Genomic DNA, 23,192 nt, shown 5'->3' with positions numbered 1-23,192 from the left:
CTGATTAGGGAGTCTCCAAACTTTGTTCCACATAATACCATCTGACAGCCAGTTCCAGAAAAAAATGACATATGGTAGCGTGGTTATGCTACTCTGAAATAAAGATCTGATAGATTTATTGTTGTCTTTAGTTTGCTTAGAAAAGCAAATCTTGCCAACAAAAGTTTGTATGGGAGATCTCAACGGCCTGTGGAATGAAGTGATATTAGGTTGATTCTTAAACAGCATACAAACCCCTGATGGTATTAAGCCAAATACTTTTGTATAATCATGACGATTTATAGCTAAACTAAACAAAATTCTTCATAGGAGAAAAGCGTACCATTTGAATCAAATAATTGGTTGACTAAAATAATGTTATTCCTAAACCAACTAAGTTTTTAGAGTGTTGAGAGATTAATCTGTAATCCTCTGTTATAAATGGTAAATGGCCTGTATTTATATAGCGCTTTTCTAGTCCCTAAGGACCCCAAAGCGCTTTACATATCCAGTCATCCACACATTCACACACTGGTGATGGCAGCTACATTGTAGGCACAGCCACCCTGGGGCGCACTGACAGAGGCGAGGCTGCCGGACACTGGCGCCACCAGGCCCTCTGACCACCACCAGTAGGTAACAGGTGAAGTGTCTTGCCCAAGGACACAACGACCGAGACTGTCCAAGCTGGGGCTCGAACCGGCAACCTTCCGATTACAAGGCGAACTTCCAACTCTTGAGCCACGATCGCCCCTTAACCCCATTTATCATTATTTTGCTAATATTGTTTATGCTTGAGTGTTTCTTTTCTAAACTGAAGAAATAATGGGAATTACGCTCACCTTCTTCAAGCCATTTAGAGCTTGATCTGATAAAGGCTCCTTTTGCTTTGTCTGAGTATAAACGATCTAATTTATCTTGTAATTTAGCAAGGTTCAATTTATCCTCTTCAGTTAAAGTGTCAGTTTGTTTATTAGATATGTTTTATGTTCAGTGCATACATGAACTTACAGGACAGAAACACAGTATGAGTCCTGTCCGGATAGCATGGATCTCATGCCTCACTGCTCTCCACCACATCAGCTGCCTTAAACATACTGGCCTGGTACTTACTGTAGCGGCTCTACTGCCTTTACAGATTAGACAGGCTTCTTCTCTCTGTCTTTAAGTCACTTCTGAAAACCCATCTCGTCACCCTGGCCTTTGACACCTTGTGAAATGTTTTGTTTAGTTTATTTATATTAGTTTTTATTAATTTTAATTTTATGTATTATGTGTGTTTTTTTCTGTTTTGTTTAATTCTATTGTTCTTAACTAATTTACTGTTCAGCATTTTGGTCCTGTGCTGGGTGCTTTATAAATAAAGTTGTATTGGATTGGTCTGTATTTACTTTTGATTGGGCAATCCTGAAGTTTCTGCTCTCTGATTGGTTTATTTTGGTGTTTAATATTTAAAATCACCGGGGTGTCATCCGTCCAATCCACGCTGAGCCTGTGAAGGCTGAAATGTGTGACAGGTAAATGAACCTGCGATCAGATTATCGATCAGTAGATCGATCCTGTTCGTCTCGTCCAGTTTCCCGTCATTCCGCTGCTGAACGGTTTCCATGGTAACCGTGACCGCGCCGCCGGACGCGCGCCGCCGCGATACGGAGGCGAGACGGTGAGTCACCGACAGAAAACAGCTCCGGTAACCGACGAAGCGACAACAGCAACCGACACACCGGGACGGGTTAGCACGTTAGCATGTTAGCATCCCGCTGCCGCGTGAGCCGGAGGCGCGAAACGGCTACGGACTGTCAATGAGGCTGATGACGGCAACTACCGCAGTGACATCACAGCAACAGACAGCAGCAACAGCATCGCCTACTGCAGGGCAGCGGCAACATCGCCCTACAGTCTGACTGCAGAGCAACTACACGAGAGCAACCGGAGACAGCAGCAACAAACTGACGGCAACTGTGCAGAATTAAACACGTCCTGATTTGTTTCTGCAGCAAACAGCAACTGATCCTACGCCAACATGTTGCTTAAACCTTCTGTCTTCAGCAGGGACTGCAGCAACTAAAACCTACAACATCTGCAGCAGCAGCAACTCCGGCAACCTGGAGTTTATCCAGTTGACATGTGAGCATCAACACGTTGCTTCAGCTTGGGAGACAGACAGCAACTTCATGAAGAGCAACCAGTGACAGAGCTACGATTTCACTCACAGCAACGCAGCCTACCACTACAGCAACTGCCAACAGCAGGTGAGCAACATGCGAGTGGGGGGGCGTCTGATAATCAATAATCTGATCAGAAATCAGTGAGCACAGTTGTTCGGGCAGATGTTTGAAAACTATTACAGATCCTGATGACTGATTTTTAAAGCTGCAGCTGGTGCCTACCTGTAGTCATGGTAACAGGTAGCATGTACCTGTAGTAAGTGTGTTTGCAGAGCTCATCCTTAAACATCGATCCATCAGAAGATCAAAGAGAATCAATAAACCTCAGCTTAAACTATAGGTGAGTCACATGGTTAATATCAGTCAGGCAGGACAGGAATCATCAGGTGGTGACATCATCTGGCCATCCAGGTGAGGGAAGGATAAAAAAAAAAAAACAAAAAAAAAACCTTACCTGTCTGTGAGGAGGCGGAGCTTGAGCAGAACACTTCACCTGCTGTGAATACTGCTTTGTTATTGGTACAAACAAACACACCTGAGCAGCGTTCAGCACAGATAGAAACAACAGAAGCTCCGGTCCAGCTTTTATTCTGTTCATACTTTATTTTTTCACTTTGATCGGTAAATAACTAATCAATAACTGATCAATGAGAGTGACAGTCCTCGTGCTCTTATTTTAAAAGTAAACGGTTGTTTCTCTCCAGGAGGACGTCTGCTTCTGACTGGACGGATGGACGTCCTTTCAGACTGTCTCGCTGATCAGATGACCTGGACTCAGGTGTGTTTCTACCTGCAGATGAGGAACGCAGAACTGTAGCTCGGTCATAGTTACAGTACTCGACTTGTTTAGTAATCTCTTTCATTGTTTGTCTCAGTCAGGTAACAGCCTCAGTTAAGCCCCACCCAGCACCCACCTCCCCCTCACGTCAGGTGAAGACAACAGTCAGCGAGATGAGCCTGTTGAAGGAGGTGGAGCCAGGACAGGAAATGGAGGGAAAGGTGAGTCTACCCATCATGCATCCCTGCGGTGTCGCAGAGAGAGAGAAAAGATTTATTTAGTGAAGACATTTCGAATAAAGTTTGGAGAGATCGAACAGAGACCGCGATGTGTTCGGGGAGACTTACCTGTTGCTGTGCTGCATTCAGGTGCAGACCTGGGCTCAGTCTCTGGTGTACACGCTGGAGGAACTCGAGTGTAAAATCTGCTATAATCGCTACGACACGCGCAGCCGGAAGCCCAAACTGCTGGGCTGTCTGCACCGAGTCTGCGCCAAGTGTCTGAAGAAGATGGTCGACATGGGTGAGTTCACCTGGCAGGTAGACACACAGCACAGTCAGCTGCTGGATCACGCAGATGCCAGCATGACCGTTACCTGGTCACATCACCTGTTGTATCATGTGATTCCAGGAGAGTCTTCGCCGTCCATAATCAGCTGCCCATTCTGCCGCCACGAGACGTATGTCCCCGACGAAGAGGTGTGGCCTCATTTCCTCCTCTTCGACGGTCAGAGTCTGACAACCTGAACTCACACTGTCTCCTCCCCCTCTTCCTCAGGTGTGGCTGATGGAGGACGACCGGCACATCCTGGCGGTCCTGTCGTGTCAGGATCGTGCTCGGCGAGGAGGTGGAGCAGGAAGTGGCAGCGGTGGGGAGGTAGTGCTAAGTCCCAGCAGTCTGACAGGTAAAAACCTGAGAGTTAGAATGAGATAGTCAGCCAATCACAGCCAGCCGGTAGATTTATCCAATCAGGAATCTCCGCGATAAAGTGACCTGTTTGAGGTGATTGAGCGGTATTCTTCGCCGTCATTGGTCAGCGGTATCCTTTATTGGACACCTTAGATATTGATTACTGGTTGGTGTATCCATAGTTTTCACATGATGTCAGCGCTCGGGAGACACGCCCACCTGGAGGGTAAAAACAGTACTTTGCTCTCCAGCCTTCCTTAAAAAGGAAAATAACAGTGTCTGGAATTTCTCTTGGTAAAGCTCTGCGTCTGTTCCCAGGGGGCGGAGCTGCAGGCAGCGGCGAGGAAGCATCCCACCGCTCCTCGGACTGTCTCGTCATCACCATCATGGAGCTCCCAGAGGAGTCGCCATCCTCAGATTCACTGAGCATGCTCAATGTAGTGGGTCTGTACCATGCTCCCAGTCTGGACTCGCTGCCCTGCAACCTCCCAGGTCAGAAATGCCGTGCCTGGACATCCCGCAGCTTCCCACGCTGCCTGCTGGGGGCACTCTGCCTGGTAAGTACCAGTTTAACCAGTTTGAACATAACTATCTAAATCAGAACCAGTGTAACTGGTGTGTGCGGCTACTCCCCCTGTGTGTGCAGGTGTACTTTAGCTCGCTGCCATTGGGGATCTACCTGCTGATGATTGGTCAGCTATGGCTGGGCGTGGTCCTCGTCAGTCTCGTCCCGTCCACGCTGCTGCTGCTCGTCCTTTACGGCTTCTGTCAGTGTCTCTGCCACGAGCTAATGGAGGCGCTTGCTGCCCGCACGCACTCGCTACCGTGACAACAAAATGTAGCCATAGAAAAGCCTGTAGACTGAGCCATCACACTCTGACATCACTCTGACCCTGCCCTTTGTGAATACCAGCAAGTCCCCCTCACACATCCCCTTGGTGGAAATACGGCCAATCAGTGTTGAACTACGTGATGACATCATCACATATAGGAAGTGGAGACAGTCCTCTCCAGTCAGAAGACATCTGCTGACTAATCAGAGACATGTTACTGTCCTGGGCATGATCATAAAACTGTTTTACCTGCTGATTACAGAACACACCTGTACCTGTATCACCTGTTTATCCCACAGTCACATGACCTGACAGGCTGTTAGCCTAGCTTAACACTTACACTAATCACAGAGGGAAAGTGCTAGCCTAGCTTAGCATGTGTATTTAGCTTTGAAGCTGTGCTTATTCTAAGCTATGCTAACAGTCCCGATGTCCTGTCTGTAAAATGATTCATGAACCCTGTGATGATGATGAGTGTCACTTCCTGTCCGTGTAGTGGGCGGAGCCTTTGGAGAATCAACTGTTTAGTTTTGTGATGAAATAAATAAACATAAGTGACATGAAGTGTTTGAATCATTTCCTGCTGCGAGTTCCTCTCAGGTGAAAGGTTGTCACATGAGTGACACCTTTGGGACCTGTGGGTGGAGTCCCAGGAGCATTTGGGCATCAGCTTGTCGCTGCGTGTTAATTAAAAACACGCTATCCTCAGAGAGAAGAGCAAGAGTGTTTATAGAAACCTGGCAAGAGCTGCTCTCCACCACAGAGGAAGAAGCTGCAGCAGGTACAACTTCTTTCATACAGGTGTTCTATAAAGGCACATCCACAGGTGGGTCATACAGGTGATTTTACATTTACTTGTCTAAGCATCACCCAGATTTAGATATTAAGTTTTAGATGTTTGAACAGCACCTGTCCTACCTCTCTCCTCCCTCCAGGCGGTCGACATAATGAGTCGTTGGCATCGTTCAGTGGACGAGCTGGCGGCACGGCGGCGACAGCATGAATGTGAGCGCGCTCAGGATGCACTCAGTCGGGTCACTTCATGTTTCCAGCAGCTGGTTGCGTTGGTCGGTAGCTCAGCCGACGGCAGCTTCCTGCGAGATGAGTTGGATGAGACGAGAGCTGTGGCTCACCGGATCTGCAGTGGTAACACCTGTCTGTGGTTCACCTGTCCTCACCTGTGTGTTTCTCGCTGTCTCACGTGTTCACCTGACTCTCATTGCTCCATCTCCCTTATGTGTCTTCAGGGCTGTCCTGCCGGCTGCTGCGCTCGCTTTCAAACTCTGACTTTGCCCCCTCAGGTGTGCAGGACAGGCAGGTTTTGGAGCGTCTGTGGGTTCTCTTCCTGTCAGCATTGGAGCACTTCCTGTATGACCTGCGTAAGGCCTGTGACCTAATTGGGCAGTTCCCCCTGACTGAGCACAGCAACAGGCGCTCGCTGGTCAACACAGGTCAGCTGATTTTAGTTCTGATGTGAGATTGGCTAACTTTGTGTAAAAGATGTCTGTTGTGGCCGAGTCGTGAACCGGTAAATCACCTGCAAGTGTTTTTGCTTGAATGTCTAAATCGAGGAGTACTCGAGTAGGTTTAAGAACAAGTTTTTATTGCAATTCAAGTTGTTCAGTCCAATGAATAGCTTGAAAAGGTACAAAGGTAAGCGGTGAACTGCCAGAGGTTAAAGGTAAGGTTAGATAAAACTGAAAAAATAATGCACATTTCAGAATTATACATAAAGGCCTTTTTCAAGGAAACACACAACGTGTTAAAATTTTAAAGCTGTTCTGCAGCAATGGAGGCTGGTCAAGCCTTGAAAGCTGGTGCTACTAATTCCTACAGGTGTTCCCACTTTCCTGGATTACTTCCCCCTCTGCATAAAAGCAGTGTTGGAGCACAATGATGTACCCTCGTGACCATCAGCTGAACAGTAGTGTGTTGGTACAAAAACGGGGAGAAAAAGGTGATTAACAATGGAAGAGAGACGGAGCATCATAACACTTATAAATGTTTGTCTTTCCAAACTGTGACAGGAAGAGGTCTGCAGACCCAAAAACACAACTGAACCAGAAGTTTCTGAGAGTTAACAGCTTGATAGGCGGCTCACAGGACAACAGCTTCAAGCACAGAGTAATAGTGGTCGTAGTGAGCAAGTCTCAGTTTTCCCTCACCTCAGTCTCACACTGTATATTTATTTCTTACTCTTCCTATATTTATTGTTTTTCTTTTGCACTGAATGGAACTGGAGCCTCGTTGTCTCGTCTCTCTATGTACTGTATATCGCAGAGATGACAATGAAGAGAAGACTTCGAGCTGCAGGTTTGACAGGACATCACTAAGATGTCAGAACAAGACAGAGGTTTGGCTGTGCCATGAAACACCGCCATTGTAATACTGCAGACTGGAAGAAGGTTTTATGGACTGATGAGTCATCACGCAGGATCTTTGTACGCTGCCGAGTAGGTAAAGGATGGGTCCACAGTGTGTGGCATCAACTGTCACACATGGAGGAGGACGTGTGATGGTCTGGGGCTGTTTGCTGATCCAGAGTCGGTGACTCGTACAGAGTGAGAGGCTCCCTGAACCAGAACAGCTGCCACAGCATTGTGCAGCACCATGCAGGACCCTCTGGCATGCACCTAGTTGGTCAGGGGTTCATCCTACAGCAAGATAATGACCCATAGCAAAAGTGCCAGAACTACCTCAGGAACAAAGAACAAGATGGTGAGCTTGGAAACATGGAGTGTGCAGCACAGTCTGCAGACTTAAACCCCATCGAGCTGGTTTGAACTGGACAGAAGAGCGAAAGCAAAGCAGCCTACAACGTCCACATTTATGGGAACTTCTGCTACAGATATGGGAGAATATTTGATTTCTATTGTATTCCATTGCCAAAGGAGGCTACTGACGAGTCAAAGTTTACAATACACTTTGGTCTATAAACTGATTCCATTATTTATTCATTTACTTTTTACTCTAATTGCTTATTTGTGCTGCGCTTTCACTTCAGAGTGCAATGAGACATCAGAAAAACTGGAGAAACTTTTAGCTTGTAGTAGAGCTGGGCGATAGAACGATAACGATATGTATCGCGATATAACTTTTTCTCGATAGAAAAATTCAACTATCGCGATAGACCTCGCCGCTCTTGTCCTCTTAAAAAAAAAAAAAAAAAGAACAGCCAATCCAAATTACGTAGCGCAGAGCTGAACCAATCACAGCCGCAGCGTCACGTCGCGTGACTTGTTACGTACAGCACAAGTGCCAAGCCGCACATGTGTATTTGTTTGGGAAGCAGCCAGCCACCGTACCGCCCGGGTAATGGAGGAAATGAGTGTGCCGACTAGAAAAATCAACCGAGCGTGACCGAAGGTTACCGAAGAGAAAACAGATGATGGTTCCAACGCCGGAGAGATTGTCGAACGGAAGAGCCATAGAAGTTCCGTAGTGTGAAGGTATTTCGGCTATTTCAAGTCTGACAAATAACAGAGTAGCTGCACTGTAAATTGTGCCGAAAGCAAGTCTGGAAATACAATAAACTGGTGCATGCGCTACGTCCACACGTACCCGGGTATTTTTGAAAACGCAGATTTTTCTATGTGTTTGCACCTTTCGTCCAAACGTAAACGGCGTTTTTGGTCACTGAAAGCGAAGATTTTTAAAAACTCAGTTTTTGCATTTAGTGTGGACTAGAAAAACGGAGAAAACGCAGCGTCAAAGGTGTGCGCATTTTTTGACGTCACACTGTGCGCCACGTTATTGTTTCGGTGAAATGAATTTCTACAATACTGTTACTGTTAATTCTACTCTCTGCAGTGTTTAAATGCTTAGTAACTGTGTGTATATACACACAGTTACTGTCCCTCCACACTTACGACTCGGTTCTGCTTCTATGCCGCAGCTTTGTTTACTTTTTTCCCACCGAGGCTTCTAGACTTCTGATTGGCCAACATTTCTGCACGGTTAGGAATCTAGCGCCACCTGCTGCTTTGGCATGTTCATAGCAGCGTTTTCCTTCATTTCTGCCTTTATGTGTGGACGGGATTATTTTTTAAAACAAAAACAGAAAATCTCAGTTTTCAAAAATACCCGTGTACGTGTGGACGTAGCCTCAGTCTCTGACTGGAAGCGCTAATTCGTCATTCGGCTTTTGTCAGACTAAAGTAACTGTTAAAACTGTTTGAAAAGCTCAGCTATACAACAAGGAGAGATTGAGAATTTCCTTTTAGTTCTCAGTTTATTTGATATTGACAAAAGTTAGTCAGTTTTGTCTGTTCTTCTGTAAAACAAACTAAGATTTATTTTTAGAATTAATATTTTGTTTCTAAGTGGAATTGACAATTTAGTCTGTTTCGTTTGTTCTATTTTGAAACTTAAACGCTTTAGCGGCTGCCTTTTGTGTAGTTTGCAATATTTGCCTTTATTTACCTGAAAAAGTCTCATGTTCCTTAAGTACATCTACCCTGTTGAACTTATTATGGGAAATAAATATTTAAATCAAAACAAGCTGCTGATTATTTCACATTTTACTTGTGAGCAACGGCACATTTAAATCTTACAAATATAGTTATTTGGCTTATATCGTGATATCGTTATCGCCTGAAATGAAAAAAACATATCGTGATATGAAAAAATCTTATATCGCCCAGCTCTAGCTTGTAGTGTATGTGTAACCTGCGCTTTCTTGTCCAATGTAGGAACGTTACCATGGAGATCTCAGGGTTTTTTTATAGGCTAACGCGTGTCACAGAGGTTCTTTTTCTGCTATAACCGAAAGCTTACCTAATGCTGGGCATACACTGCGATTTTTGTCCCATTTTGGCCAGAGTGTCGCCTTAATCGTGTGTCGTGCGTCGTGTAGTATACATAAGGTAACGAGAAGCGATTAACACACAATCATCAATCATATGGTTGCAAGAAAATCAAACCTGTTTGAAATCCTGTCGCCCCTCGTGAGGGCGTCACTGCAGCCTCTGCGCACGCGCGGAACAACAGTGCAGCGTGTGATCTGGACACAAGCGATGGAGGCACAACTTGTAGAACTTTGGCTCATCTGAGCCTTTTCGATCTATCGCGACCACACCAACCATGAAAAGAGTTGGATGGAGATCGCTGCTCAATCACAGCTGCCTGATCAATGTTTTTCATTAGCAATTTAGCAAAGTTGATGGTGGTGTGTGAGTGAAAGACAGAGAGGGAGATTTTGTGTTATAAGCCGACGCACAGTGACTGGCAGTGTTGAACCATGACAAGCATTAGTTTTGATTGTCCAGGAACAACACGAGCACGGGGACATCAGATTGTGCTCTTATCGATCCGTTACTGACCCGTTATCGACCTCTTACTGATCTACTTTATGTTGCTCCTCCCCTTTTGTGAGTGTGGACGCTTCATCTCTTTGCTCTTAAATGCTTTGCTTCTTTTATTGATTTTTATGCTGATTTTTTCCCTTTTTTCCGTATGAGCTTACCTGCGATAGCTTCTGGACACTTATAGATCATTAGGACTAAAGTGTTCTTAACAGAAACAGCAACATTTTTATAGTGACCTTATCCTCAGCGCTCCGTGTGTCTGTGGCCTAGACACAGCTGAAGCCTGATTACAGCGTCTGGGCACCGAACAGCCTCAATAGCCTGGAAAGGTGCTAACCGCTAGGCTAACTAGCAACAAGATGCCTTCCCTCTCCACAGATGACTACCACAGCCTCCTGCAGAAGATTGCAGTACTGGAGACAAAAATTCATCGCTTAGAAGTAAACGTGGAGGTAAATGGACTGTGTGGAAATGAAACAACCTTGCCTTTGATTCAAAACAATGGCGATGAGCAAGCTAGCACATAGCTAAGGAGCACAGATAACATGACCAAGAAAGTAGACTCTGTGCATTATTATAAATCCTCAAGTGATGATCCCCTCTTGGACTGTCTTGGTGCAAAACCAAGACATAAATCATGTCTCCTGGAAGGGGGAGGACGTATCACGGGCAGAGCACAGCGAGCTGAAATCTCTGAAACCGACTGGCCTTCACTTCCTACGAGACAGAGAAGCTCTTCTACCCCTGTATACGAGAGGAAACAGGACTGGACAACCGTGAATAGGAAGGTTAACAACAAACCTCCAAAACAACTGAATGTGAAACTGCAGAACAGATTTGCTCCACTATCAAAGGACCCTGGATCGATATCGGACAACCATCCATCTAAAAGCAGCGAAGTAAGGTCTGAAAATCTGTTGAAAAGTGAAAGGCCACAGGGAAAGCTAAAGGCTAGGCCTGAAACTCTGATTGTGGGTGACTCTGCCGTAAAGGATGTACAAAGGATGTGCGGTAAGAACACTAAAGTCCTCTGCTTTCCTAACGATATGGTCAACAACCTGAAGGAGAGAATTCTTCAAATTGCAGATGAACATCCAACTGTGACAAACATTGTTCTGCATACAGGGTCAAACGATGTGTCCAAACAACAGTCGGAGGTTCTGAAACGGGACTTTACTGGATTATTAAACACTGTAAACTCTCTGAATGCAGCTGTATTCATCAGTGGACCTGTACCGCCGGTCAGAGGAGGAGAAGAGAGATTCAGCAGGTTGTTTACACTGAATAAATGGCTTATATCAGCATGTGCTGACCACTCAGTGCATTTTATCAACAACTTTAATATTTTTTGGGAACGCAGGCATCTGTTTAAAGCAAATGGATTTAATTTTAACAAGTCAGGGGTGAAACTGTTCACCTCCAACTTGTTTTATTCCATACGTCATCCATCCGTGCTTGGTGCCAAGGCTGAGATAAACGAGGAGTTATCTCATAAAGAGGAACAAACAGTACTCCAAGAACAGACAAAGCCCAGCAGAAACCTTGAGGAGGAGCTCCATCTGCCCCCACCCGGGAAGAGCCTCAGAAAGGAGAGACATCTGAGGCAAGAAGAGGGGTCCCTATTTGCCTCCAACTCCCTCAACAACACCAACGACCAGGACCAGGGACCACGACCTTCCCCAGTCCCCCAAACCCCTGACAGGCCATCACCCTCCTCCCCCTCCCTTTCTCCCTCCTCCCCACACCTGAAATTCACTGAGGAGATGATGGAGCAGGTCAATGCTGGGCTCAGATCTACCCCCCGGCCCAATCCCTTTTTGTCCCCCATAAACCCCCCACCAGAGCGGCCAAAGGTTCGCCATCGAGCCCCACCCTCAACAGAGCGATCGAAGTCACATTGCTCAGCCTCACCCCCCTTAGTTCCTCCTTACCACCTTCATGCTTTGTCTCCACAGTCTGATGCGTGATGTGTGGAGGGTCCGGGCTGCGAGGATTATGGCAGTGGTGACTTTTCCCAGGAGAAGCTGGGACCCTGTTTACTAGAAGGTTTTAAAATCTCTGTACTTTTAGGTGACAGGAGACATGTGGCCTGGTCAAAACACAGAGAAATGCACTCTAAAAGATCTTTGAACATAGTAAACATACCTTGTGTGCCACAGACTGCTCCCAAACACGAGGGGACAAGTAATACCTCTAAAACACTTAAGTTGGCTTTATTAAACGTTAGATCTTTAGCTGGGAAAACATTTTTAATTAATATCAGGCGTGTTTCCAGAACCACTAAAAACTGCTGTAATAAAACCTATACTGAAAAAGGACAATCTTGACAAGACACAAATGAACAACTACAGGCCGATCTCAAATCTCCCGTTTTTAAGTAAGATCATTGAAAAAGCAGTTTCTCAACAGCTCAATTACTTCTTAAAACAGAATAATTGCTACGATGCCTTCCAGTCAGGTTTTAGACAGAACCACAGCACTGAAACCGCTCTGACCAAAGTGTTTAATGACATATGTCTGAACACAGACAGTGGAAAAATGTCAGTCTTAGTTTTACTGGATCTCAGTGCAGCATTTGATACAGTTGACCACAACATATTACTCAAACGACTGGAGAACTGGACAGGTCTTTCAGGAACTGTACTAAACTGGTTCAAAACATACGTAGAAAACAGGAAATACTTTGTATCAATAGGTAACTTCACATCTGAGCAGACAAGTATCACATGTGGAGTTCCCCAAGGTTCCATCTTGGGACCCCTTCTGTTTAACATCTACATGCTCCCACTGGCACAGATTATAAACAACAACAAAATAAACTACCACAGCTATGCAGATGACACACAAATATATATCACAATGTCACCAGGAGACCGAGGCTCTGTACAGGCTCTTGGTAAATGCATTGAGGAAATCAATGACTGGTTGTGCCACAATTTTCTCCAGCTAAACAAAAACAAAACTGAGGTAATAGTCTTTGGCGCCAAAGAAAAACGATTACAGGTCACCAGAGAACTTCAATCTATACATCTAAAAACCACAAACCAGGCAAGAAATTTGGGTGTAGTGATGGATGCAGACCTAAACTTAGAAAAACACATTAAGACAATAACAAAGTCAGCTTACTATCACCTCAAGAATACATCAAGGATAAAAGATCTGATGTCTCAACAGGACCTGGAAAAACTAGTCCATGCATTCATCTTTAGTAGGCTTGATTACTGTAACAGCATCTTTACAGGTCTACCTAAAAAATCAGTCAGACAACTACAGCTCATTCAGAACTCTGCTGCTCGAGTCCTCACTAAGACCAAAAAAGTGGACCCCATCAGTCCAGCTCTGAGGTCCTTACACTGGCTGCCTGTCCGTCAGAGGATAGACTTTAAAGTTCTGATGCTGGTCTATAAAGCTCTGAATGGTTTAGGACCAAAATACATCAGTGACCTCCTGACCCAGTATGAACCTTCCAGATCCCTCAGGTCATCTGGATCCGGTCTTTTATCAGTTCGCAGAGTCAGAACCAGACACAGAGAAGCTGCATTCAGCTTTTATGCTCCTTATATCTGGAACAAACTCCCAGAAAGCCTCAGATCAGCTGAAACACTCAGTTTATTTAAATCCAGGTTGAAGACTCACCTGTTCTCAGCTGCATTTGAATAAAGCACCAAAATCCACACTTTTAAGCTTAAATTTCAAAACTTACATTTAACTACTGATTTTATCTACTGTTCTGATTTTATCTGATTTTATCTGTTTTGATTTTATATACTGTTTTGTTTGTTTGTTAATTAGTTTGTTTGTTTGTTTGTTTTAATCAATTTTAAATCATGCTTTTTATTTGTTTTTGTTTCTAATGTCTCTGTGAAGCACTTTGAACCACCTTGTTGTTGAATTGTGCTGTACAAATAAACTTGCCTTGCCTTCATAAATTCCAGGACCTCAGTCACCAAGAAGCTGAACTTACCTGAGGAAGTGTTTTTCTCATCCACCTGACCATCTGTTTCTCACCTGTCCTTCTGAATTTATAGGATGTGTTGATGGCGTGGTGGGCGTGGCAGCTCGGGTGGCCTCAGTCCAGTTGCCATGGCTCACCTCGGAGGTGGAACCAAGCCCAGATCTGACCAATCACATCACAGGACTGGAAACTATGATGAGCGAGATGCAACAGAGGGTGAGGGGAAGCATATGGAACACTTCCTGTTGGACTGTGAGGTTTAACTGTTGCAGAGTCACCTGTCTGCTCTTTAGGTTGCTTTATAAACGGCTGAATTCTGTGCCGCTGCTTTGTTTTTTGTTCTGAGTGTCTCACCGTTGCTCTGCAGGTTCCCGTGGCGTTCTGGTCGGTGGAGGCGACCCAGCCGGCGTGGGCTGAAGCCCGCGGTGAGCCAGATGACCTGGTGGAGAGCCTGGAGGACCTGATGGAGGTTGAGGTCATTGCCGGTTCCAAGAAGACGGCATGCTGTGGGCTGGGCTGCGTCGGGTAGATGTAGATTTAAGTGTTTCCATTAAGATGGGAGAATCGTGTTTTAGAGGAAACAGAAGAAAACCTGGGTTCATTTGTCATTGTGATGTTTAAACAATCAATATTAAATAAGTCTAAATAAAGCTGGCAGATCAATATCTGCAGTGATTAATTATTAACATGTCACAGAAGAAAAATGCCACTGGATGGTTGAACTATCCTTTAGGAGGTGATAGACAGGTACATACTGAGATAAAATACACAATGCATGGATTCACCTGCAGCATAACTACAGGAGGATTCAGGGTCACCTGGTCCAGCCCTAACTATATGCTTTAGCAAAAAGGAAAGTTTGAAGCCTAATCTTGAAAGTAGAGATAGTGTCTGTCTCCTGAATCCAAACTGGAAGCTGGTTCCACAGAAGAGGGGCCTGAAAACTGAAGGCTCTGCCTCCCATTCTACTTTTAAATACTCTAGGAACAACAAGTAGGCCTGCAGAGCGAGAGCGAAGTGCTCTAATAGGGTGATATGGTACTACAAGGTCATTAAGATAAGATGGGGCCTGATTATTTAAGACCTTGTATGTGAGGAGCAGGATTTTGAATCCTGGATTTAACAGGAAGCCAAAACAGGAGAAATCTGCTCTCTTTCTAGTCCCTGTCAGGACTCTTGCTGCAGCATTTTGGATCAGCTGAAGGCTTTTCAGGGAATTTTTAGGACTTCCTGATAATAATGAATTACAGTCGTCCAGCCTGGAAGTAATAAATGCATGAACTAGTTTTTCAGCGTCACTCTGAGACAGGATATTTCTAACTTTAGAGATGTTGCACAAATGGAAGAAAGCAGTCTTACATATTTGTTTAATATGTGCGTTGAAGGACATGTCCTGGTCAAAAATGACTCCAAGGTTCCTCACGGTGTTACTGGAGGCCAAGGTAATGCCATCCAGAGTAAGAATCTGCTTAGATACCATATTTCTAAGCTTTTCAGGGCCGAGTACAATAACCTCAGTTTGATCTGAATTAAGCAGAAAATGAGCGGCCGTCCAGGTCTTTGTCTTTAAGACATTCCCGCAGTTTAATTTCCATTGTCAATATTATTCAATGAAATTAAGGGCAGTGTCAAAAACACACTGAGACTGAGCTGTGATGTCATCAAGTACTGCCTTTCCAATCAAAGGATGAATTCACTTGCACTCAGGTGAACTATAAAGTGTACTTGAGTATTGATGTCATGATGCAGCAGCAAAGAAGAAAAAAAAAAAAAAAGAAGAAAAGACCCCACCCAAGGCTCCTCCTTTTCCTCCTAGTCTTTCAAAGTAAAACCAGCTTAATTTTGAAAAGAGAAGCCCAGCCTGCATGCGGTGTGTCAGGGGAGGACAGCATATTTCAGCTGCTCAGATCAATAACACACTGTGTTGAATTAAGAACTTTATTGACAAACATAAAAATATGATACAAACACGGAAGACAGACGAACATGAGGAGGCGGAGCTTCAATTTTGGAAGGTCGAGCGTAGATGAGTTCTGAAAGCTGAAAGAAAAAAAAAAAAAAAAAAAAACAACCATCAGTCCTGCTTCACGCAGCTGTTAACGTGTTTGCGCACAGCGGGGTGTTTACGTGGTCTCACCTTCCTGGTTGTCCCACAGTTCGGCCGCCACACCATTAAGAGGACTGTCGTTGTTCGGCTCTGAGGAGGAAGCAGAGTGACAGTGAGGTCAGAGGGCAGAGCTTGGACAGTGCTGGGGTGATGACGCATTTACCTCCCAGCAGGCTCTGGATGGACAGCAGGATGGAGCGAACGTCGTAGAGCGCTGACCATTTGTCCTTCAGGATGTCGAGGCAGATGAAGCCGTGCTCGTCTACGTTGGGGTGGAAACATGGTGTGACAAACTTTACGCGTGGGGCCTGGTACGGGTAACCGGCAGGAAACTCCAGAGAGAGGCGGTACCTGAGGCCCTCGTACACCTGAACAGGTAAGACAGAGCAGAATTTAACTTTCTGCTGAGAGCAGAGTAACCCAAATGATCCGTGTGTACATACCGTCCCCTGAGCGCCATCGATGGTTCCAACCCACTTAAACAGATTATCTGACTCTGGGAACGCAGAGATCCCCTTATCACCTGACATCTGCACCAGAGAGAGAGACTGTCACATGACTTCAGGACACATGGAGAGTGTCACATGACCTCAGGTGTTACAGGTTAGAACAGAACACTGATGAAGACTGGACTCACCATGAGCGTCATCAGCTCCTGCTGCAGCCTGCAGACACAAACAGGAAGCTCAGAATCTGCTGCACATGCTCAGTTCAGTGTTTCACTTTTGGCTCAGATTAAGGAGGAGCCTGCCTCCTTTGTTGTTCTGGTGTTTCCTCCTGAACTCAACTCAGCCCTTCATGAAACTGCAGCTCAGACAGGTGCTGTGCAGAGAGGATCAGGTAAACTTGCCCATCTGTATGACTCAGACTGAGGCAACTGTGATACTAAGTTTGCCTGTCACTCCACACCTGTAGGAGCTGCCCCCACCCATCACCTGCTGAACAGCGTCACTTTTAGCCCTTTCACACAAGTACCTACTCAGCACGACTCTAGTAGTTTTCCGTTTCTGGGGTTGTTGGTTTCCCCAGTTGCCGGGTTTTAAATATGGCGGCTTTGATTTTCGTGAAGGACACGCCTTCAGGCCCCATCGATCGACGCTACTGACTAGCCAATGGGTGGCACCCAGTCAGTTGATGTCACATTTTAGGATAGCACGTACTATTAAAAAACAAACAAACAAAACCCCTAAAAACCTAGCCGGTACTAGTGGGACAGGGCCACTGGTGTAATCGAATGGCGGCACAGCACACGGAAACCAAGCGCATCATTGTTTACCAACAGCTGTACTAATAAAGTTTAATCAACCGTGAACAGGAAGTGTACCTGCTAACACCTGTCCGACAGGTAGAGTCAGAAATTGGCACAGAGCTGACACAAACACCCAATATGAAAACACACAATAGGAAAAGTCTCTCTCTCACACAAACACACACCGTTTGGACACAGAGCCTCTGGCCGCGCTGCCGCCGCTGTCGCTGCCTTTCAGAGCGGCGGTGCTGGAAGCTGCAGCCGCTGCGGGGTCCATGTTCTGGGAGGCCATGAGCGTTACCGTCCTGTTCTGCTGAATCAGACAAAGTGAGGTTAGAAGGCCCGGGTTCCTCTGCGGCTCACCTCCCGTGTTTCTCCCTCTAAGCTAACAGCAGCTAAACGCTGGCACCGGATCCAGCTCCGAGGACTCGTCTCCAGTTGTATCCGCCTCTCAGGCCACCGTTCGGGTATTTTACTCAGACCTTACCCCGTTAACAGACGAGGCTCACCTTCACTGTGACGACGTCGTGCTAAAGGTGCTAGCTGTTAGCTCCACCGGTCGGCTAAGCGTTGGCTCTGCGGCTAGCCTGTTTATTACCCAGAGGAGACTATAAACAAACAAAAACTCTTCCCGGTACGGACTCACCGGTTGTCGGTCGGGGTTTGTCGGCCAGAGTACAGCTACTGTCTGTTGGATTCAAACGGAACACGCTCCCGCCCCCGATTTAAACCGACTGTTTCTTACACAGTCGGCCAATCAGCGCCCGACCTTTAAAAACAAGCCAGCTTTGGCTGGCCAATGGCAGGCCTGCCAAGTAAAGGGAGGTGCGTTGTGATTAGGCAGCGTGAACGACGAAATGATCCAAACGTCTTTTAATGCTGACGTCATAACAGAGCCCAACAAGTCAGAAATCGGTTTTAGTAAACAAACAAAATTACATAAATATACATTTGTGTATTCACTTACCTGTCATAATAAATATGCCTGTAAATAAATGTTTTACCTTCTGTTTATGATTACAGCTCTGTTTCAGGATAACTTAAATTAAATATCAGACTGCTGTCTCTTCAAGCCTAGCTTAGTGAAAGGTGACCACCAGATGATGTCACGCGGAGGCTCTGACAGCACAGATCCACAGTGAGAATGATGTAATAGCTCAGTTAAACTTTGGTGGGAACCACTCGGAGAGTTTCCATCAGAAAATGAAATGCTGTTAGCTCGCAGGTGGTACAGCTGTCTTCATTAAAGATGAGTTCAAAACAAAGATGATAAACTGCATTAATGCTTTCTCTGGAGTATCAGGTCTGACTTTAAACATGAAAATGTGTCCCGTTCCTGTCGGAGAGGCTTGTGTCCTTACAGAAGGTTTTCCTGTCAAAGAACAGATGACTTATTTGGGAACTAACATCTGTCGAGATCAGTCTGAGAGGGTCATTTCTAATTTCCAGCATTTAAATCCAAAAATGAAAAACAGATTTGATCTGTGGCTCATGAGCGATCGATCACTGATCCTTTTATCTTAAACAGGGATATTCACACTCAGTGTATCCTGCAAAAGTAAAAATGTTCCTAAATCATTCGTAGAACAGTCGATGCTGCACTTTATTACTTTGCGTGGGAAAACAGAAATAAATCAATATTATATAAGGATCCAAAATAATATTAATGATGTGTCCCAGCTAGTGAAGGTAAAAAGGTCATTTTCTTCCATATCCTGTGTTTGTGAGGACCTGTGATGTTCCCGTATCTGTAAGAGAACACAGTACAGTGTTTCATGATGACACAAATGGACCAAATATACAGACAGCACTGAATAAAGATGTTCTCAGAGATGCCATTAATATACTGGATAAAACATATATGATTCATTGTCCTGTAACCCCTCACTGTCAGTTTTACTGGAACAGTAACTTTATGAATATTAATGAGCCATTGATATGGACTTACAATAAGAAGTATTTAATCACCAACAAGGTCGAATAACAAACCAATTTATTAAAACTATAGAAATGATCTGGATGAATCTTGTACTGTAAAACTGTCAAACAGTCAGTGAAACAATTCCACATCTTTTTGAATGATGTATTTCATTTTTTAACACATACACTACATTTAATGTTTTCTTTTTATTTTCATTGTCTGTGGAGGTTCTCAGTCATCCAGGTCATTGTAGTCTAAGGAGCTTGGAAAGAAAAGCGTCTGGACTTCTTTATGTTGCTTGAAGGCGTTTCACCTCTCATCCGAGAAGCTTCTTTAGATCTTGGGTCAAATGGTGGCGAGTCCCAGATCTCAGGCTCGTCATTGGTCAGTTTACAGAGTAGCCGCTCAGAAAGCAGAGCAGATGTCCTAACAGAGGTTCAGCAACACTTCACAGAATACACATGACGGGACTTACAGGCGTGTTTTTATGGATTCCAGCTCACTGTGGAGTCAGAGCAGATGAAATGGCAGACAGAGCTGCAAAGGAAGCCACAAAACACGGGATAGTCGACCTGGGTATTAGCTAGACAGAGATAACGAGTATGGTAAGGCAAGAAATGAAGAAAAGATGGCAAAACAGTGGGAGGAGGAAAAGAGGGGACGTGATTGGATGAAATCCAAAGGAGGGAAGGAGAAATGAGGAGCTCAGAAAGGAGTAGGAGAGAGGAGGTGGCCATATCGAGAATAAGATTAGAACATACTGGTTTGAACACTACACTATTCATGATAGGGAAACATAATACAGGGAAATGTGACGACAGTGGAGAAGAGGAAACGATAGAACATGTTATATTCGGGTGTCAGAAATATCAGGTGGAGAGAAGACAACTGACCCAAAACGTCAGCGAATAGGGGTTTGGGTTTTTTTGAGCGACGGTCCAGTTCACACTCCACACCAGTTGGAGGCGGTAATGCACCATTCAGTTGTTTGCCAACCGACAATAAAATTTAGAGGAAGCAGCAGCAGCAGCAGCAGCGAACAGGTAAGATGAACGCGCCTCCCGCTTTCGAGTCGTTCCTGCTGTTCGAAGGGGAGAAAAAGATCAGCATCAGCAAGGACACCAAAGTCCCGAACGCCTGCCTGTTCACCCTGAACAAGGAGGACCACACGCTGGGCAACATCATCCGAGCGTAAGGCCCTGAGACACGGCCGCAAAGGCATCACACCGCTACATCCAGGCTAACAACAGGCTAACTAACAACAGCCCGCTAAAGTCATCCGAGCGTAAGGGTCCCAGACCCGGCTTCACAGCTGGCTAAGTTGAGGCTAACAGCCAGACAAACGCTAAGCAGCGGCTCAGAGACAGATGCTAGCACGCAGCCTGCAGGTGGTTCCGTCTTACAGGTAGCTAGGAGGTTTTTTCAGAAAACCAGAACATAGTCTTGTAATATTTGATCTCTGCTTGCTTTTTGTTTTTTAATAAACCATGACATGCTGCTGATGGGAAACAGGTCTTAGTGTAAGCCACCATAGGCGGCTGTCCCAGTGCCTGATCATAAAGTCAGCAAAGTTAATGAACTGATCCTCAAATATTCTTCCTGTGAGCTGCACACACATCATTCACACTAATCTGCTCATCCTTACAGTCTGTCCACCAATCAAATGACTTTCTGTGTGTGTGTGTGTGTGTGTGTGTGTGTGTGGTCAGTCAGCTGCTGAAGGACCCTCAGGTTCTGTTTGCTGGTTATAAAGTTCCTCATCCTCTGGAGCACAAGATCGTCATCAGAGTGCAGACCACACCTGACTACAGCCCACAGGTAACACGCACACACCTGTGGGATATTCCAGGAAGTATGTTCATCAGACTCTGAGTTTCCTGTTCCAGAAGGGTGATTGGTTAGTTCATTCAGCTCTGAGCGTGTTCCCACTGGGTTATGTGCATACTATTACAGACGTCTCAGCTTCTACAGGATCAGGATGTATCAGGATAGTTTTGAAAGAATGACACATTTTAAATCAGGAATGCAGATCAGAGCAGAGCTGTGAGCGGATCCAGATGGGATCAGCTGGGACATGACCAAGCAGACCTGGATCTGGGATTTATCCGATCTGAATCCCTGATCAAAAATCTGTTTGGATCCGTCCTGCTGTGCAAATGGACTTGGTTTGCTGATCCGTCACAGAGCCCATGTTCTGGCTGATCTGGTTCTGGGTCGACCTGCCGAGGCTGACTCAGGTGATTTTCAGTGGAAAATCTGCCGAGGCTCATTTTGACTTTAAATGACCGAACCTCAATCTGATTACATTTCACATTGAAATGTAATCAGATTACAATCAGACTGTCTGCAGTGACTTTAAACACATTTAGTTCAGCTTTAGTTTTAAAGCCATCTCAGCCTGAACTTCACTCGAATAAGATCCATTTATCCATCAGAGTGATTGATTATAATAAGTGTTACCATGGTAACTGCCTTTCTGGAACAGCAAACCCGAGTTTCCCTCATAAACTAAACTTGCTTCTTGGAACACACTTCTGATTACAGCTCTTAGTTACAGGAAGTGAAATTAAATGACAGGAAATGATGTCGTTCCTGACAGGAAGCGTTCACGAACGCTATCACTGACCTGATCAGCGAGCTGTCACTGCTGGAGGAACGCTTCAGAGTCGCCATCAAAGACAAACAGGAAGGCATAGAGTGACCCCGCCCCATCATGATGTCACTTCCAGTTACCTGTCCTCTGTTTGTCTTCTGTTTCTTTTAAATAAAGCCTGTGATGCCATATCCTGATGAGTGTGTGTGACATACCTGTAGCTCAGGCGGTGGCTGCTTGCAGCTGATTGAAGTTTAAAGTGCTGGTCAACATTTTCCTGTGTTTGCTTTAACAGATCATTAGACAGAACTGTTTGCAAACAATAACAGAAAGAAGAAATACTCTGATCATTGTCACCCTTCCAAAAACAGCTTTTCCTTCATCTACAGCACAAACCTGCTGTGCAGTGACCTGATTAGCTCAAAGCTCCAGTTCAGTTTTTTTCATATATAAGTATATTTACTTAGGAAAATGAAGACAGGTTAATTGTATTTCGGTAAGTGCAAGTACTGTGTTGTTTTCTTTTTTCAATGAAAATATTTGCAAAAAAAAGCTCCGGTTCATACTGAGTTTACCAGTTTATAATTTATATTTGCGTTCGAGTTATGAAAATGATTAATTAAATATGTTTTCATAGAAGAAGTCCAACTCTTCCCACTCGGGTTTTATTTATTTACTTTTTAGGTCAATTGTGTTTATACTTTATGTCAAAGTGAAAAAAATAACTATAAAGTGAAACATGAGGTTGTGCTGAAAAGAATGATAGCAAGGCAAGGAAAAACAGTCAAGGTGAAATCAAAGCAGTCAAAGACGGGCAGTTATTCATGCGACGCAGAGGGTGAAGAATATAATCCACCCACTGTTATCATCTTCAATGCCCTGTACCAACACAGAGCAGCTACCTGAACGCTGCTCCAACAAAGGTCGATCATCTTGTTAATAACTTTACCTCCTCACTACGTACGACTCTGGATACTGTCGCTCCTGTGAAAACTAAGGTCTCAAATCAGAAGTACCTGACTCCGTGGTATAATTCTCAAACACGTAGCCTAAAGCAGATGACTCGTAAGCTGGAGAGGAAATGGCGTGTCACAAATTTAGAAGATTCAGTTTTGTTTATGTAGCACCAAATCACAACAGTCGCCTCAAGGCGATATTGTAGAGACCCTGCAGAGAAAAACCCTACAATCATATGACCCCCTACGAGCAGCAGTTTGGCGACAGTGGGAAGGAAAAACTCCCTTTTAACAGGAAGAAACCTCCAGCAGAACCAGGCTCAGGGAGGGGCGGGGCCATCTGCTGCGAGAGAAGGAAGACAGAATAGAGACATGCTGTGGAAGAGAGACAGAGATTAATAATTACTATTTAATGCAAAGTGTCTGTTAGCATTTTAG

General features: G+C 44.9%; 4 protein-coding genes across 11 annotated transcripts; 3 read left to right on the top strand and 1 right to left on the bottom strand.

The window, feature by feature from the left end:
• The first annotated feature begins 1,502 nt into the window (after positions 1–1,502).
• Positions 1,503–5,231, top strand: LOC113021843 (E3 ubiquitin-protein ligase RNF182). Of its 4 annotated transcripts, none has more exons than XM_026166625.1 (9): positions 1,503–1,940; positions 2,032–2,231; positions 2,852–2,925; positions 3,027–3,146; positions 3,294–3,447; positions 3,556–3,623; positions 3,703–3,829; positions 4,153–4,391; positions 4,481–5,231. In XM_026166625.1, exons 3-9 carry the CDS (start codon positions 2,878–2,880, stop codon positions 4,661–4,663), a joined length of 939 nt encoding a protein of 312 aa, XP_026022410.1. In that variant the 5' UTR covers positions 1,503–1,940; positions 2,032–2,231; positions 2,852–2,877; the 3' UTR covers positions 4,664–5,231. The 4 variants fall into 4 exon arrangements, with proteins under 4 accessions (XP_026022410.1, XP_026022409.1, XP_026022408.1 ...); XM_026166624.1 differs by having other exon boundaries at positions 2,029–2,231; XM_026166623.1 differs by having other exon boundaries at positions 1,503–2,231.
• A 51-nt stretch (positions 5,232–5,282) lies between these two features.
• Positions 5,283–14,591, top strand: LOC113021844 (regulator of G-protein signaling 9-binding protein). 3 transcript variants are annotated; one of them, XM_026166627.1, is made up of 5 exons: positions 5,283–5,493; positions 5,603–5,813; positions 5,915–6,118; positions 14,002–14,144; positions 14,296–14,591. In XM_026166627.1, exons 2-5 carry the CDS (start codon positions 5,615–5,617, stop codon positions 14,455–14,457), a joined length of 708 nt encoding a protein of 235 aa, XP_026022412.1. In that variant the 5' UTR covers positions 5,283–5,493; positions 5,603–5,614; the 3' UTR covers positions 14,458–14,591. The 3 variants fall into 3 exon arrangements, with proteins under 3 accessions (XP_026022412.1, XP_026022413.1, XP_026022414.1); XM_026166628.1 differs by having other exon boundaries at positions 5,283–5,506; XM_026166629.1 differs by having other exon boundaries at positions 5,284–5,493; positions 5,969–6,118.
• Positions 14,592–15,852: 1,261 nt separating this feature from the next.
• Positions 15,853–18,050, bottom strand: LOC113021841 (ubiquitin-conjugating enzyme E2C). Of its 3 annotated transcripts, none has more exons than XM_026166619.1 (7): positions 17,794–18,050; positions 17,470–17,594; positions 16,673–16,700; positions 16,479–16,565; positions 16,199–16,403; positions 16,066–16,125; positions 15,853–15,968 (listed from the first exon to the last, which is right to left on the bottom strand). In XM_026166619.1, the coding sequence occupies exons 2-7, from the start codon at positions 17,574–17,576 to the stop codon at positions 15,931–15,933; spliced, it is 525 nt and encodes a 174-aa protein (XP_026022404.1). In that variant the 5' UTR covers positions 17,577–17,594; positions 17,794–18,050; the 3' UTR covers positions 15,853–15,930. The 3 variants fall into 3 exon arrangements, with proteins under 3 accessions (XP_026022404.1, XP_026022405.1, XP_026022403.1); XM_026166620.1 differs by having other exon boundaries at positions 17,470–17,597; positions 17,931–18,050; XM_026166618.1 differs by having other exon boundaries at positions 17,931–18,049.
• Positions 18,051–20,141: 2,091 nt separating this feature from the next.
• On the top strand, positions 20,142–21,989 carry polr2j (RNA polymerase II subunit J). Its single transcript, XM_026166621.1, has 3 exons — positions 20,142–20,396; positions 20,915–21,023; positions 21,805–21,989. Exons 1-3 carry the CDS (start codon positions 20,254–20,256, stop codon positions 21,904–21,906), a joined length of 354 nt encoding a protein of 117 aa, XP_026022406.1. The 5' UTR covers positions 20,142–20,253; the 3' UTR covers positions 21,907–21,989.
• The last annotated feature ends 1,203 nt before the right edge of the window (positions 21,990–23,192 follow it).

Source organism: Astatotilapia calliptera, chromosome 5 (genome assembly GCF_900246225.1).
Source record: "Astatotilapia calliptera chromosome 5, fAstCal1.2, whole genome shotgun sequence".
In the NCBI taxonomy this organism is placed as follows: domain Eukaryota; kingdom Metazoa; phylum Chordata; class Actinopteri; order Cichliformes; family Cichlidae; genus Astatotilapia; species Astatotilapia calliptera.
The sequence above is the reverse complement of the archived record's forward strand: the minus strand, read 5'-3'. Positions and strand labels throughout refer to the sequence as shown.